General features: G+C 42.8%; 1 protein-coding gene across 6 annotated transcripts in view; it reads right to left on the bottom strand.

The window, feature by feature from the left end:
* The window catches only part of ATP7B (ATPase copper transporting beta), a 45572-nt gene extending 27587 nt beyond the window's left edge, over nt 1-17985 (bottom strand). For 2 of the 6 annotated variants that reach the window (XM_075046293.1, XM_075046294.1), the window contains exon 1: nt 16660-17432. In XM_075046293.1, coding sequence (XP_074902394.1) covers nt 16660-16722 — 63 coding nt within the window. In that variant the 5' untranslated portion in view covers nt 16723-17432. Of the gene's footprint in view, nt 1-2404; nt 2644-3974; nt 4085-16659; nt 17433-17759 lie in introns of those variants that run through there. The other 4 variants (XM_075046290.1, XM_075046289.1, XM_075046291.1 and 1 more) reach the window with 4 other exon arrangements.
* Between the last annotated feature and the right edge of the window lie 43 nt (nt 17986-18028).

Genomic DNA, 18028 nt, shown 5'->3' on the forward strand with positions numbered 1-18028 from the left:
CCTGCTCCCCTTCACCACGTTTCTGGCAGTCCCTTGCAGATGAAAACCAGGAACCATCATAGGCCTTATGTCCTCCACTGCATTCCCTCCACCCTCGCGTTCACCAACTGTCTCAGCTTCCCTAGGTACCCAGCGATATAAAAGCAATTCAAATTAAATGTATAAAAAGATTAAAGGGTATTTCTCATCCTCCAGTCTTTTGAAAAAACATAAAAGCAAGGACTGATTCTACTATTTCAATGCATTGTAAGCCACAGAAACATCAAAACTTGGCCGCCGCTTTATATTTTGGATAAAAAGCTATCCCAACGTTCAGAAGAATTGGCAAAAATATTTTGTTTGTTACTTGACAAAACCAGATGTTTATGTTCTGTAGGAGAAAAATCCTTGCACACAAATTTTTAAATGAGAAGGAGAAAATTAGAGAGGGGACATGGATACAAAAGAAATAAAATGTTTATTTCCCTTTAAAAAAAACCAACAACAAAACCACCCCACAAATGCCAAATCATTGAAGAATCTCTCCCCAAAAACCAGAAATGTGCACAGGTTCAAATACAGTATTTACGAAGCCTTTAGTGTTGTTTAATAGCTTCAAAAAAAAAGAAGAGGCACAAACACATCTCTGCGTGTAATTGCAAGGAGTGTTTCTACACTAGATCAGAGGAAAACAGCAGGTTCACATAAGGACACAAAGACGAGGCATGCAGAAATGTGCCCATAGTTTTCCTCAGGCACATGCTATGCCTCAAAAGAGGGTTTCCTGATACCAGCTAACACCCACACGTAAAATGGCATCTATGAGGCTGTATAGTAATTCAGAGACACCATCTGCAAGAGGATCAGAGAAGCAATCACCTCCAAAAATAACAAAAAAGGTGCCTAGGATTCCCAGGTGTTGCCCCTCCTGCTTGCTTCTGCCTACAGAGAAATCCTAACGAAATAATGAAAATGCAACTGACTCCACATCCATACGGGAGTGTGAAAGAACCGGCCACAGTTACCGACTGTTTCGTCTCTCACACCAAAGGAAACCTGCTTACTTTTAAGGGGAGGGGTACACTGAGTCAATTACCACAATTCTTTCCCTCCCCTGTTCTGCACATAGAAGTTTCAATTCAAAACGCACAGCAGAGCGAAGCTCTAGTCTGAAAGCGAAGAATCCCTACAGAAAGCAGTGTTCTGAAGCGCATTTAAACAATAGAGAGAAAAAAAGAAGAAAATTAAAAGGGGACTTATTGACACTGAAGCAGTAGCTGGAGAGAGCTTTAAAGGAAGCACCAGAGCTGAATGGAAAACATTCCCATCTGACAGCTCTAAACCGGACCCAAGACGAGTAGCAACTAAAACTGCTGATGTGCATGAGCATGGCACCTGAATCCCAGCTCCCAATGTGAGGATTTCAGAGCAAACACCCCAGCATAAAGAGTAACCCTCGCTGCCCTAGACCGGAGTCGGAGCACTCATGCCTGCCCTGGGGCAAAGCAAGGCTTGGGAGCAGCAGGGAGAGGCAGAGGCTCCTGCTCCCTGTCCTGACCGCCTCCAGCCAGCAGGAAGGACATCATCCGATGGGAATACGCCCCGGGCTGGACTCACTTTTGGAGAAAGCGTGGAGGTGGAGCAGGGCAGGGAGACGCTGCTGGATTGGGAGCATCTAGCCTCGAGCCCTGGCTTGACACGCAGCTCTCAGCGTTATGGCATCCGGCAGGTCCAGCGGGAAAGATGGTCGTTGTCCACGGCCTGTGTGACTGGTGGGGTAAAACTGCTCCATCAAGGGCCCCCCTCAGAGGCCTGGCATCAGGATGCCCCCCTGTCCCCTCAAATGGGCTATTTCTTTTGGGTACTCCCATTCAGAAGTGCAAAGCTCAAGGGTTTAACACAGCAGTGAGGGGATACAGAATAAATGTAAGAAAATCAACTGAACTGGGGAAAAAAACAACCCGAAGAACAAGAAACCACAGCACTGGGCGAGACCCCCCCGTACACGCACGTGGTGGGTGACCGGCATCCCGGCAACAGATGCAACCCCACGGCCGTAAATTCGACAAGGTTAGCGCCCTCCTCAGCTTTGCCGCCCCTGGCTGGGTCCCCCTGCTCCCTCCACCCCCGTTCTCCACGGTCACCTCGTGGGGTGGCTTGTCACCGGGAAAGCCATCCCTCTCCCCCCGGACCTCCCCTTCCCAAGAGGTGCAGCCAGCCCCGAAACGCCGGTGTGAAGCTCTCAGCCTCCGCGGCACAAGGCTGAGGCCGTGCCGGCTGCAGCCCGCAGCTCCCCGAGCATCACCCGCCCCGAGATCCCGCACGGCTGCTGCTCCTCGCGGGTGCTCCAGCACGGTTCTCCCCCCAGCGCCAGCACTGCCCTCCCGACCTCCTTCTCCTGCCCTCCACGCGCCGGACTCCTCACCGCCACGTCAGGCAGTCGGCCGGCGAGGAGACAGGGCCCGTCCCGTTCAGCACCTTCCCTCTGCCTGCGCCCGCCTGCTCCGGGCCTCGCGGAACACCTCGCCCAGTGTCTCCGAAGGTTTTGGGCTGCTTTTCTCGCCGTACGTCCACAGGCTGAAACCAGCTATCGCCCTCTCGCCTTCGAGCACACGACCGACGATGAATTACCTTATCTGTGTCGCTGTTTTACCTTTTACTGCCTCATTCTTTCACAACGCGCTGATTCACGGCTTTGGGCTCAGGCAGGCAGTAACACACAACTGAAAAGCCACATACTACTAATTAAATACTTCAGATGCCTTCCCTGTTTGTTATAGGCAGCCAGCGAACAACAAAACAAGGACAGAGCAGCCTCGGGAACATCAAAGGTTCCGAGTCTTCAATTTCATGCCTGTAACAGCAGCGCTTTTGAGTAGGTGGAAATGCAACCCTCATCCTCCTTAACAAATTTCAGTGCAACTTGTCCATCCATCTTGTTAGCCCATATTGTTTAAATGTATTAGATCTTAACTGGCTGTTCTTCCTTCCCTCAAGCTTAGTGAAGATTAACAAATGTCAGTAGCTACTGTTTTCACTAACTACTTGTAACACAACTTGTTCTTTTTCAAATAGTTCCTGAGTCTTAAACATGGAGAAAACCACCCTCTCCACCTGGATATCAAGATTCAATGAAAATATTACTTTAAAGCAGCCTTTATGGTGCTTTTGTTTTCAAAATACCGTTAGTCGCCCTAATGCTTCTGCCAAGGGACTGCTATTCCCCATCTGGGAACAGGTTTCTCTAACAATACAGACAATGGGGAAAGATTTAGGCAGTTGCACCTAGTCTTTCTGAAACGATACCTACACCATAGTTAACAAACTTTAGAGACCTTAACAGGTAGTTTTAAATTAAAGGGAGCTATATAAACCACACTTGGTTTAGTGAGAAAGGGGAAAGCCTTGTTGTAAATGGATTGTTTCAAATTTAGAATTAAAACAAAGCAAAACACTTTGCAATGTTCTTCATGGCTCGGGTACAAGCAACACATATATCCCAGTGAACTAAATACAGAAAAGAGATCCTTTGGTAGAACAAAGTCATGGATGTCATGATTGTTTTCTAGCAAACATTTATAATATAAGAAGTAACTTGAGGCAGAAAAAGCCTTCAGGTATACTTGGTCTGTCCTGGCTGTTATTTCATTCCAGTCTGACACTAATTATTTAAGCCATTCTAAGCATATGCAGTTTCAAAGGACACAAAATTTGTCCTGAGAGTTTCTTTTCCTTAAATATTCACAATATTCAGTGATCCAAACTACACTACTGTAATTTACATACCTTTTAGATAGCAAAACTTCTTTTTAAAATAATAAACCTTATCATGTTTTTATCAGCATTGGTCTTTCTAAGCCTCTTCTCCGCAAGAATTATTCTCCAAAAATACCATAGTTATATACAACACTGAATAAAAAAAAAAAAGTTGCCACAGAAGTATTATCAAGAACTTTCACTAGCATCCACTTAGTAGTTATAAATAAATTACTTACCTACAATTAGGACCTTTTGTTTCTGCAATTTCTATTATTCCAGAGAATAACCTGGTATGAGCTGCTGTCAAACTCAAGCAGTTGCAGTTCAAAAGGAGAAATATTATAATGTTTCCTTACTAAGAACACCACTCTGTATTATTAGAGGTGGGGCTGAAAAAATGCTCATCAGTTACTATAGCATAACTCATCATTAACAACTGCTTTCAAAGATTACTTTCAGAGGATCTCCAGAGGACTTTGCATTTGTGTACTGCTTGTTATGGGGCAGGCATCCACGCTGGGGCTTGAGACAATTTAGATAAAGAAGGTTTAACCTCCTTTAATATACAACCCGTGTCCAACATGCTTTGTTTTAAATTATCCAGATCAGAAGCACCTCGTCCCTCTCAACACACACACACTGGCTCACTGACCTGTCTTTCAACTGTATGGACTTCTGGCATTCCCATGGAGTAACTCTGCAAAAGTTTCTCTTCTTTCTGCAAGTTACTGCTTGCTTTTACCGGAGATCCTGTCTTGGACTTTTCACCAATAATCAGTAGTTCAGGCACATCATGAGCTGCCTGCCGCTTACGAATAGACACCAGGGTTATGTTTTTGTTGTTTAAAGTAGCTAAGCAGGACAGTTCCCTTTTCATTTTTTTGTCCAGTTTTCTCTCCATTATCGTTCTGGGCTTTAAATATTGCAACGCCAAAGGAAAGCTTTACACGAGCGGTTATTCGGCGTCTTATCAGCCACACTTCTTTCAGCTACATTTACAACAGCTTGAAGAGTTCTGCCCGTCTAATCAATGTGCTCATTAGGCATTCATCACGAAATCCCAGATGTAACCTGTGATCCTTGTGTACACTGCTCGCTGCACTCGGCTACCTGCTCTTCCTGCCAGTTTAAACGCTTCCCACCAATTGGCATCCCTTGTGCTTACCGAACTGCGTTCAGCGCTGCTAATCTTTGCGCACGGCGTTGCAGCAAGCTCCGCCAAGGCTGCCTTTCACAAGCTAGTCAAACATGACCTGTGTGCAGCAAGCCAGTGCATAATTAACTCAGCCAGCCAGGCATTAGCTCCTTGTGGCCATGTGCGTAATCACAGCTCCTACAAAGGGCAATGCTATTCCATTTCTTTCTCCTATGAAATTACCAGGGATTTCTTGGATAAAATGTGGTCCCTTCTAACATTGAAAACGTGCCTATGATTATACCATCAGATAAGGTTCCTAGACTGAAGGTCTTTCACTAATTTAGGGCACCAGAATATTCATTCTTTGTTTCAAGGGGGGGGGGGGGGGGCGGAGAGTGCGTACAACATTTATACTTTTTAAAATGTGCCTCTTTACCATCAGCATGCTTTACTAAAAAACAAACAAAATTAAACCAGCAATTAGTGCCAGAAAGTAAAGGAAAAAAAACCCAAACATATTCCTTTTGGCGAACTCAGTTCCCCTTAAATCCTCTGGGCAACTACAGGAACATCTAATTAGACAGCCCTACACATGACAGGTACCACCACTAGAAGTGCCTTGAGCCAAGCCTGAATAGATTTCTCTGGGATTGCCTGCAGCAAATTCACAGCACTGTGCTAACTTGGTGAGTGGAATCTCTAGTTCCCTAAGCCCACAGTAGCGCAGTCCACTTCTGAAGACACCCCTGAACAGGGACACCTAAAGAATGGCCATGCAAGGAATTTATATAATATAGTTGATGTGTCATTGATTCACACCCTCCCTGGCTATGCAGTGACCTCACCACACAGGTAAGCCTTAAAATAATTGTTTTATGTTTAATCAGAATCTCTTGGACTTGTTGGAAAAAGTCACCAAAATTACTCCTATGCAAAAGTTAGCACACAGGGTCAAAACCGCAGCAGACTTCTATCATGTCACAAAAACCTGAGGGAATAGATGATAGATACTCTACCTGTCTGGCAGGACAAATTCAGATTCTTTCTACTTCCAAAAGCAGAGGTACATCCCTCACACCCCTGCCACAAAGACAGTGGTCCAGAAAGCCACCACGCAGGGCATTAGCATCCTGGCTTGCCTTCCTGCCGTAACTTCCCACAAAGATAAATCCTCCGCTCCACTCACACCATCCAAGTTCTTGACTCCACTTCAGAGTTAAGAACCATCTTTGCAAAAACAAGGTCTTCTGCCAATGAAGCAAAACTCAAAATACTGTTGTAGCACTATTTTGTATCATTGTCTTAATATACAAGATTGGTGATAATATTAAACTTAAAAAAAAGGGTTATTTTGAAACATTTTGAGAAATGGCACTTCTAATGAGTATTACTACTAAGAGTGAAGCATCTGTGTTTGTTCTGTATTTACCAATGAAACCAATTAAAAACACACCTGGCTTCAGCTACAACACTTTTCTAAAAAAGAAAACTGTGTTAAAGGTGAAATATTTTCAGGAATTACTGATTCTAACTGGTTTTGAAACCAGCAGTTGAAAATCACACAATCTGACTTACGTGAAAACATTTCAGTACAATGTATTTAAATACTAAATATATATAAAGTTGAAAACTATTTTTTGTCTTTCTAAAACAAAACAATTCTCTGATCTCAAATCAAAGATATTCAGAAATTCAGCTCTGCATCCTAATTCCAAATAATGGAAATGTCAAATTCTAGATTGTCTTAGGGAACAGAAATTCCAGTTTCTGGCCAGCTCTAAAGTATATATACTTGATCCACTCATCTCTGACAGTATCTTTACTATTAAAAATATCCCAAACTCTACCTAGCATGTTTCTACAAGTAACTAATATTCATGAAATTATCATGTGATGAAACATACTGTAAAAACAAGTAGGTTTTTTTCTTCTTCATTTCAGGTTCACCAGCAAAGCTCAACTTAGGCTGGCAGAATAAAGAGATGTTTAGTAAGTATCTTCTCTCTGATTCCCTTCAATCACCCTTTTTTCCCCCAACTTCTGAGCAACTCTTAAGGTAAAAATTTGTTTGTTTCTGAAAGCAACGGAGACAAGTTCTTACTTAGTGCCCCATAGTCCTTTGCCTTTGGCAGAGTCCTGAATACTGATTTGGAGGTAGAGAAGAAACACACGAGGTTGTGCTTTAAACACATTCAGTTTACAAGGTATTCACCCACATTAAAAAGAATTATTTGGCTGGAAAAAAGTTTGCTATAGTTCTTCAGATGAAAGGGGCATAATACGTATTTCAACTAGTCTAGCTGATTTACAATACCTAGTTTAGCTGCAGGCTCAAGCAGAGCTATATGACAATGGCAAATGACATGTATGTAGCTGACTGAGTTACGAGCAGCTCTTGGAGAAGAGGTACCATTCACAAAGCAGAAACAACCGAGCATCTCGTAAAACCGAACAATTTCCATTTACCTTAATGCACCAGACTGAAAACTCAGAGGTCCTGCCCCATCCCAACCACTCCACAACTCTTAGGGAGATCAGGAAGGGATCCGATGTCGGCACCTGAAGGGTGGCAATGCCTGCCAGGGGAGCGAGGCAGCTGCTTGGAGTTAACTGCTGCGATCGCCTGCTGCTGCTGAACTCCAACAGACTGCTACTGGCTTCCAAATTATCTTCCCCATTCTGGCTCAATTAATTGCCCCTTTAGAGTTGATGTCAGAAAATGCAGAACATCCTAAGAAAATTAAATCCCTTTGTCTTAAAGCCTCAAGAGCTGGTAAAACATGAGTTTTCCCCTTTACATTATCTGCTACTATTGGAGAATATGATAAACACACAAGAACTATGTATTTTCAGGTAAATTATGTTTCCTGCGTGCATTCACCCCTGGCTTTTTATGTTCTGGCCTGTATCTAATCCCTCTGGCTGTTTTCCAAAGAAAGCATCTTAAAATAGTCTTAACAATGCCTTGAAAGATGAGACGCTTGGGTTCAAGGAAAAAACTGGGAGCCTGGAGGTAAGGGGGTCATATTGCCTTAATCTGACAGACAGACAAGAGGAACAGGTTCAGATACGTGCACATCATGTCAATGCAAAGAGGGATGTATTATTATTAATACATCACTCTAGAAATCCAGTCTGCCTTTGAATGTTAATTGTTTTCCTATTCTCCTCCTCAGACATCATTTTAGAACACTGAAATACAATCCGTCCTGAGGCACACAAACAATGATATGGGGCTAAAACCCAAGCAATTTCACATTTGACAGTATTTTGAGTTCTTTTTAATTTGTCTTCAGGATGCAGTCACCTAAATTTTTGAATTTTTTTCCCCATCATAACAGAGTTAGATTGACTTTGGTTTTTACACATATAGTGCAACTGCAGGACCTGAAGCTTTAAGGAAAAAAAAAAAACAAAACAAAAAAGGAAAAAAGCAAAGTATTGCAAAGCTCCTAGTAACATCACAAACAACGGTGCTGGTAACTCCCAGTTACCAACAAGTTGTTAACAACATTGCTTGGGGGAAACCTGTGAAAAACCCAGTCCTTGTGTGAGACAACTATTTCTCCTCTGTCAGTGTCCTCTTTAAGCCAAAAGAGAAGTAGTAAAGGTACGCACTTTTTCTTCAAGCAAATCCCTGCGCTTGCTCAGCAGTCATTTTTCAGTCCTACTAAGCAATACAAGCCTCACATTTCCCCCATGAAGTCAATTAGTTGCAGCTGAAAGTTCAGTGGAAGCTTGGTCAGATTGACAGTACGTAACAACGTCCTTGACTTCTCCAGACTAACTGACATACTTATTACAGAAAATAAAAAAAAGGGCCATACCTTTTTAGCATTGAAGAGCCAACAAAACTCTCTCTTTACCTACATTTGCTCCTAGTTTTGAGCCATGAAATCAGAAAGATAACTCTTTGGCTACAGTCCTAAGAAAACTGGCAGCCATCAGGTACACAAGCGTTTCTATAGTGTGAATGGTATACATATTTCTTTCAACAGATGAAGAAGCACGATCATAAGTAATGTTATTTCTTACAATATAAGAAAAAGGAAACTGTACATACAAGGAATTGAATTCCTACCTGCCATGAATAAAATTGCTTAAGAGTTGATGGCCTCATTCCGAATCAAATGAGCTCAGACTTTGGCTTCAGTTTTTCAGGAAGCAGACTCAATCTTCTCTAAATATTTAAAAAAGATTTGTTTGCTCTAAACCAGCAAAACTCAGCGGAGTATCTCTTTTGTAACAGGGCCCAAAACGCATACTAATTTTTTTCGTTCCATGGCTTCTAATATGATTGCAAAATTGTGTGGACTTGGTACTTTGTCTGCTTTTAGCAGTGTTGATTTCATTATGATCATTTCTGTTATCTGTCTATTTATACTACGGGAACCTGTTTTCGAGTGCCTGGAAACTACCAGGCTGATCATATTAATATTAACACAGGAAAAGGCACACCTTTTGGGTCAGGGTTTAAGTGCAAAGAACAATTGTAATCTGCATGAATTAATTCGAGTCCAGATTTCCAGTGACGTTCATTCACCTAGCAGGTGAAGAAGGCTGGCAGAACTTGTCGGGCAGTGCCACAACAAAACCAGTATTTTCACTTCTGCATTTCCAACCTAATTTTCTGGCGTTGTCCATGCTTTGCTCTTGCTCAGAGCTGGTTTTGGCCTGTAAAGTTTGAGCAAAAGCTTTTTTGAATTCCATACAGAGAAAAAGGACCTACATTTTATCAATGGTAACTGCAGTACTTCAAATGTAACTTGAGAATATTACAAAAGTAACTATTTTTAAAGGCTTATTTGAGAAGACAGACAGACCTATACCTATGAGCGGTATCGGTCATTGCTATAGATCATAGCTTTTGTCAGCTACATTTGCTATCCACATTTAGAAATAAGACTCAAGTTCTTCATTCCAGTTTTGTTTTTTACATTCCTCAGTATTTGTGGGTTTTTAAAAATATCTTTCCCACTTGTTTTGAATAAATAAAGTGGTAAGTCTCTGAACTGTGATTTAAGTAAATGGGAAGACTGAGGGTGTTTTTTTGGTTGGTTTTTTCTTTCAAAGTAACCTGTTGTTTACCCTGTAGAAGGCAAACTACTAGCATATCCTAAGATGCTTTGCCAAATCTGCAATCATTTTTTTCCCCTATACAGATCAGGAATGTAAGCCTGTGTATTAAGTGACATTCATATATAATATAGATCCTCTAAACTGTCCCTGACTGTAGAGTCCAGACTGTTTAAATTACTATTAGTTCCTTGCCTGCACTTGTTTCAAATCATATTGTGGTCGTGTTTGACAGGCAGAGAGAGAGACTTCACTTTGATAAGACACCTGACACTATGTAAATAACATAAAGCATGTCATATTTGTAAAGCATGCAAAAAAAGAAAAATGACCGAAAAAAAGAAAAGGAATGTAACCTTGATTTAAGCCTGTATTTCTGGTTTTATGGCCAGTGTTTAATCTCAAGACAAACTGCTTGGCCTCTGAATAAAAGGTTATTTCACCCCATTTCATTTATATACGACACCATCACCTTTATTTCAAGAATAAAAGACAAAACAGCATCTTGTATTTGCATTACAGATGCCATGTCTAAAATACAAACATACTGCCTTTGTTAGGACAGGCCAGATATGTAAAGGCAAGCCCAAATTCAGTTTCTCTTAACGGTTATTTCTGTCTACCTTACCCTGGCAGAAACCACCTCTATACAGAGCGAGAGGAGTTACCAGCAATTCCCAAATCCCTAAGAAAGCTTGATAGCAGCACTCCTCAGCACGGAACCTGGGCTCCTCCAGCACAGAGTCCTGAGCAAAGCCCTCTCTGCTTTCCTGATGTTCCAGGCAAAACTCTGCCTGGGAAGAAGGGTTTCTGCTTACTACATCATCCGTCTCGTTCTTTTACTCCTTTTTTTCCCTCTCTTCCTGTGGACTGCATGCAGTTACTGCGCAGGAAAAGGCAGGAGGGTGTCAGGGCCCTCCTGTGATCCCAGCCTTGCAGAGAGTGTAGACTCTGGGGTGACCCTATGGCCGCGGGGGCTCGGACACGGCCCAGCCAGGCCGGCGCGAAGGCCCTTCTTGCACATCCTCCGCTACTCGCCCCTTCGGGGTCTGCCACGTCCTGCCAAGACAAGACTACTGCCGTCCCGCGAGCAAACAAACCGGGGCACTGCTCACATGCTGCTGACCTCGGCATCACCCTACTCACTGTGGAGAGAAGGGACACGAGGGTCCAGTCATTCAGCCTCCCGACAGCACCGCCTGCCCTTAGGCGGGTTTTTCTTCCCGATCTGGAGAGGGATGAAGATCTGCCAGCTCTCTGGCTGACTCCCTCTGCCACAGCAGGCGAGAAGCGAGGAGGGAAACCTCTGATGAGGACACTACAGGCACACGGGGCAGAGGCTTTGCTGTTCCCAGTTGTCAGAGGTCCAAACTGTAATGTATGTGAGCTCCTGTTTAGCTACCTTATGTTTCTACAAAAATCCTGTTAATTATTTGCTCTTCAGGGCTAGGAACTATTACAGCACTGCCCCATTGAGGTCTAATATCTCACATGAACTTACAGTCAACTCTCAGGCAAGAGCCACAAGCAGAGAGGTACCAGTTTCTATCAGTGGACAAAACATACTTCCAAGTGAACACGAAAATAAGTGGAGCTGGCCTGGATAGAGCCATACTGATGGCTTTATAGAAACTGAGCGGAGAAATAAGAAATAAAGATGAAAACATATTTGCTGTTACTTTTTTCTGCTGGAATACCTGATAGTAATTCCCTATTCCTAACACCGGCAGCCTACAGCAAGTAGCGGGGAAGAATTCAGGTGGAAATGTCAGAACTAAAGCAACAGTCAGGGATGAAAGTATCAACACAGCAAACTCTGCTACTAATTTTACACAATTGCTTCCATACAAACAGATGCTTCCAGAAACATCTAAGGGAAATGGCAATACAGAGTAAACCTCTTTGTGTTTACAAGTATTTTTATCTGAAACATTTAACACCTGGATTGAAATATGCAGTTAAAATCCTGCTTTCAAATGCAGATGGATTTTCTCAGGTTGTTTTGTGCAGAATGAATACTGGTTCATCATGACTCAAACTCACTGTAAAAATAGTGTTTGCTTATTGCACGAGCACACAGGAAACTGGAGACATTTGACTCCTAAAGAAAGAGATCCTGGGAGCCTGCAGTTGTGAGAAAAGGGAAACAGAAAAGCTTTCCGACAGTGAAATAGGGGTTTTTTCAGCTCTCAGCAATCCTGTCATTTCCAGAGTTCACCTCAGTCTGCTCTCCAGACAAAGAATGTTTTTTCCAAGGACACATTTAGTCAAAACTGATGCATCCTGCAGCTCAGTATAAAAGAAGGTAACCATCCCGAGAGTTGCTGAGCAACCTTCTGAGATTTATTAACTGCCTTCAATTCCTGGGAAGCAGAGATGCTAGTCCATGGAAATTCAGGCTCAGTTAATTTATCATTCCTTCCTGGTACCTCTGCTTGTTGAAAGAAAAGGTAGTGTGGCAGGGAACTACTTCTAAGCAGCCTTAGTTCACCCCCCAGAAGAGCATATTTGATTGAATCTACCCCATGGGAAAATCACCGACCTTTCAAGCTTTCCTCATCCCCAGAATAGAAATAAGTCAGAGGAGGCGACGAGGCACAGTGCCTGCATCTCTCATGTCTGGACTAGCCAAACAGTCTCCTCCAATAATTGTAACTCCCTTCTGTCCTGCTCCACAGCTAGTTTCTGGCTCCTTTCTCTTTCTTGAGCAGTGCCAAGGAGCCAGACGTGAGCACAGAATGCAAATCCTGCCTCATCCTGGCTTCATGTGAAACAAATTGGATTTTCATCCAAATAGCACTCTCCCTTGCTTCCTGAAACAGGCAAAGAGAAGCACGCACAAACACATGTGCACAAATGTGCCTTGAACAAGTTAGCGCAGAGTGTTTCTTTTTCAATACGTGAACCCTTTCAAGTCTGATGATGGAGGTGCCTATCTCAGTAAAAATTTCACGCTGTGAAGTTTTGCAGCTTCCTGAGCAGTTTCATAGTTGATTTAAACAGATGTTAGGGTACTACTGTGAAAGAGGTGGTCCTTCATGATCCCCTTCATGTCCTGATTAGGTGCAGATGGCCATAGAGACATTAGTATCTGCATAAGGGAGAAGGAAAAGCAAGAAGGGTTTGGTCTGCTATCACAGGCACACAAAATTAGTCCCCAGCCCCTCAAGAATCCCAAACTTCCAGCCGAAAAAGCTGGGACTTAAGGTGAGTCTGCATGTTATTTTGCAAGCTCAGTGATGTTATCAGTAGGGCTACATCATTTGCCATCCCATTTCTGCCTGTGCTCTGAGTTGCTTGAATGTATTTCCTTCACCCACCCTAAAAAATGGCAGACATTTTGCTTTTTCCCGCTTATAACTGTTTAGGAGAACTGACAGAAGAGTCCACAGGAGTCTAAAATACTGGCACAATCTACAGGATTAAACCCCAGCAGTGGAACTGATTTGTTTTCCTACATAGTCCTTGCCCAACGGGGACAACTTGTGTGAAAATAATCTTCTGTTAATCAAAAGCTATGGGTTCAACTTGCTTAAGTTGCCTGGTGATACAAATAAAGGTTGTTTATAGGAGCTCTTGCAAAAATTCTGGGTAGGTCCAAGCTGCTTAATTCTTCATTGCTTCTGCCAAAAAAAAAAAAAAAAAAAAAAAAAAAAAAAAAAAAAGGAGCAGCTTTTGCTCATAGATACATGGCGAGAGCACCCGTGCCCTAGAACATCTAGCTCAAAAGTAAAGATGACAGTTAAAAAAAAATTTAGTAGAATTGCTTGTATTTGGCAACTTTAATATTACAATATATCAGTAAAAACATCCCCATAGTGATTTGCCCTAGATACATTAGTGCCACAATTTATTTCCAATACTAGTTTTTTGCTTCGCAAATATTTAGCACACAGCTGGTGCAACTTTATTTCTGCCTCCTGTTACTATGCAATGAAGAACAAATGTACTGTAACATTTAACAGCCCATCAGGAGACACGTGCAAAAAGGAAAAACTTACTGTGTATATCAATGATCTAAGATTCCTTCTGCTAAAAACAGTCCCAGGCATTTTGGTAGCTAAGACAGCAGTCCTGTATGAGAGACTGAGTGCTACACAGTGCATGTTTCTCAAAGAAAGTAACCAACTGTACAAGAAAGTATAAAAGACCACATGACTGTCATATGAATAACCTTACACAATATTAATGCACTTTCTTTGTGTTATTACTTGCCAGTGGTTTTAAACAGGACAAAAATGCTTACAGAGGCAGCAAAAGATTAAAAACTTGGTGCATCTCTGGGAAGGTGAAAACAAAGCCGACTTCATGACAAGGCTAGTTTAATTTCGTTGGCATGTCAGCCACGTGGAATTTCTACAGAGAAGGCTTTTAATAGCGTTCTTAGTGCTGGAGTGGGAACGCCGCAGAGAGCTCAGCACTGCTCTTGCCGAAGTTATTGCCAATACCCTAAACACATGCATACAGTATCTCCTGCTACTTATGCATTAAGGTGGGGAAGTTGTTAAGTGGTGACAACTCAATTAGTCTGTGTTGGACATTCACACTTTAAAGGTATCCATTGCAGTCTGCAAGGCTGTCAGCAACACAGTTTTCATATTGCTCACGTCAGAAGCTGAATAGCCTGATTAAAAAAAGTTAACAAAACAACTTTGAAAGTATTAATGTGTCTTTTTTTAATTACCACTAGATGGACTACAGAAGAAATAAAATAACTGAGATGATTAAGAGACTGGAGCACCTCTCCTACGAGGAGGAAAGGCCGAGAGCTGGGACTGTTCAGCCTAGAGGAGGCTCAGGAAGAATCTTATCGACATATATAGATACCTGACGGGCGGGTGCAAAGAGGACGGAGCCAGGCTCTTTCCAGTGGTGCCCAGTGACAGGACCAGAGGCCATGGGCACAAACTGAAACACAGCGGGGGTCCCTCTGAACATCAGGAAACACTTTTCACTGTGAGGGGGACTGAGCACTGGCACAGGTTGCCCAGGGAGGTGGCGGAGTGTCCATCCTTGGGGATACTCAGAAGCCGTCTGGACATGGTCCTGGGCAACTGGCTGTGGGTGGCCCAGCTTGGGCAGGGGGGTTGGAGAGGTCCCTGCCAACCTCAACCAGTCTGTGATTCTGTGAACTACAAATTATTAGAACTGAGAAAACTATTTGATACTCCCACCATCACACAGACTTCTCCCTGCAATAAGCAAGTGAACACTGATTCCAAAATAAAAATAGCCTTCCATGAAAAGAAGACCATCTGAGGTGACTACAAAACACATGGGAAGAACGGCAGAAGAAACAGGGGCCATCAAACAAAACATCTTCTGACTGCAAAGTCAGGTCTGAGGAATTTGTGCCAGGACTGGCAGAGGTTTCAAAACTATAATTTGAACTTATGTGAGAGTTTGTGTCTGTAGCAACTCATGTAGTTTTTGGAAAAAAAAAAACCAAAAAACCACAAAAAACCAGACCACACATCTAAACCAGGCAGAGAATACAAGCAGATGCACTGCAGCTTTTCTTCACATCCTTTTCCATCTAGCCTGATTGTCTTGTGAAGAACTCCTCTTTTCCCCTGTTTAGCATTGGTAACGATCTGAAAAAGTTATCCAGATCCAGAATATCTATTTGTTTATGCAGATGCTTTATTACAATGTGCCTGAGCTACAACTCATAGGTCATACACAGCCTACAAGGACATCATGTTTCCTGGCATACTCCACCTGAAAGTACCCATCAAGAAATGAGTGCACATGGTTAGGAAAGGGCCATGAAGCTTAAAAAAAAAAAAAAAAAGGAATATAAATCAGAGAGGGCTGTTCCTACCCCAACAATTCCTCTGGCCTATCTGTTGTTTGCCCTGGGAGCGAAAGCAAGACAAGAACAGTATCTATGAATTGTTCTCCCAACAACAACTCCCTCAGTTTGCTGTCACTAGCAAAATTATGTGACTGTACATGCTGTGCAGCACTAAGGCTGGACAGTCAATCTGCAATCATGCAAAAATTTCAGTACTGGAGGGAAGCACCAGATCTACGTGTCACACTGGCTATGCTATGCATACAGAGTACGTCTGGCTGTACAGCTAGCTGAATAAAGTCTGAAGCTCACCCTGCTGGAAAGTTCATGCACTGGAAATACAGTATGCTGCCAGGAGGCAGCTGTTTACATTGTGACTGTACAAATCTGACTTTTTCTTCCAGCTGCCAAATGCACAGACGTATACATTCATTAATAGGACATTTTGGGAGCTTCCAAGAAATTGATTAAGTGGTTTCAGGAAAAGCAAGATATTTTGCTGGGCTCAAGCTAAAATATACTTCTGACACTTAGGACTGAAACTCTGAAGAAAGCATAGGACTTATACTGGAAGCTTCATGGATTAAATCCTGATTTCAGTACAGCTCACTTTGCAATGAGCCTGACTGGAAAGAACAAGTTGTACTCTTCTAGCTACATGAAGCCAAAGGCTTTTCCAAGGACATTTGCTATGTGATTTCCCGAGCAGAGAGCTGAATCTAAACCCAAAACACTGCACTACCATTTACAGCCCAGGCAACACAAAAACCAGGTAAGTAGGTGTCTCCCTCATTAATTATTCTTCTTGCTTCCTGGAACTCTTCAGCATTACTTAAGCCTCATCTTAATTAAGCCATGGCTAATGTGCGATCCTTCAGCTTCATAAAGACACTCAGTCTAAGATTCATACCTTCCAAGGGAGTGGCCATAAGCTCCTTTTCAAGTCAGCAGGGAGACACACAAGTTTCATCATCTAAAATAGACTGGATGTCTTGTGCCCTAGAAGAACCGTGCCTCTTCTCTGAAACCAGGCAATTATCTTCAAACATTGACATTACAACAGAAGTGTCTTGAGTTGAGAGATGTGAATCCAGCAAAGGTCTCTTCTGCAAACATCCCACATGGTTCTCAGGCAACTGCTCTGTCAGGGAAGAGGAAAAAAGATTAAGGGAGAGAAACCAGTGCCTGTGGCACCCTACTTATGAGGGCTGTTGGTTCAGAAATGAAATGTTAGGTCATGCTTGCTGGACCTCCCAACAGAACTCTTCCAATTTACCTGCTTACATAAAGGCAGAGATGCCCTGGTAAAACCTATAGTCAGTAGTAGTTAAGACAGTCAAGAGATTTAATTACAAACACCAGTAAAATAACCAATAAAACTCTAACTTTGAGGGCCTGACACATTTCCAATTCTATTCCCACATGGTGAGTCCTTATAAGTGGAAAACTCAATCCAGGCAAGTCAGAATCAAATAACCATTACTTAAGCTGAACTCTTCTCACTCCCACTACAGCAGAGACTTTTGCGTCTCTGCTTCGGGCTATGGCAATGGCCAAATAAACTAACGATTCAGCATTTTCCAACCAGCACTCTTCTGATGAAGAAGACACAGGGTGACCTTCAAAAACATCCCTAAGCTTCAAGACCTCAAAATTAACAGGTGGCTGTGACATGAAAGAGATCATGCTGACCTCGAAGAGGTCACAGGTTCTGGAGAGGTCCTGTTCAAAGAAAGTATGCTTGAAATGCCCTCAAATTTTGGACAACCTCAACTCTGTAAGAGAGTGGAGACTGAGTTATTCGGATCAAATTTGCCACATAAAGCGTTACTTTTTTTTTTTTTTTTTTTTTTTTAGTGGAGACTGTAGTGGGTGGAAAAAAAGCACCTAGGGATGTGACAGGAAATCAGAAATATTTTGGCCCATTCTGCCTAATCACCTCCACACCTACAGTCTGGTATTTTCACTCAACACTTCCCAGCATCTGGGAGAGCGGGATGCGTTTCTTACGTTTCCCCAAGGGAAGCCATTTTAGAAACACGAAGTCTTGCTGTTTAATGACACATCATTAGCAGCACTTTAAAACCCAGCACTTTTCAGTCTTATCTCCACACTAATCCTCCGGTCTGTGCATACGCTCCCCAATCGAGACAGAACAGGAGACAAAGTCTCTGAGCCAGAGACAGCCTGGACACCCTCCAGTGGACGTCGTCTCCAGTGACCGTGTTCACGGGGATCCTTCTCGACCGGCGCAGGGTATTTGGGACATCCTGCCCTCG

The sequence above is a fragment of the Buteo buteo genome, chromosome 14, assembly GCF_964188355.1.
Source record: "Buteo buteo chromosome 14, bButBut1.hap1.1, whole genome shotgun sequence".
NCBI classification, from domain to species: domain Eukaryota; kingdom Metazoa; phylum Chordata; class Aves; order Accipitriformes; family Accipitridae; genus Buteo; species Buteo buteo.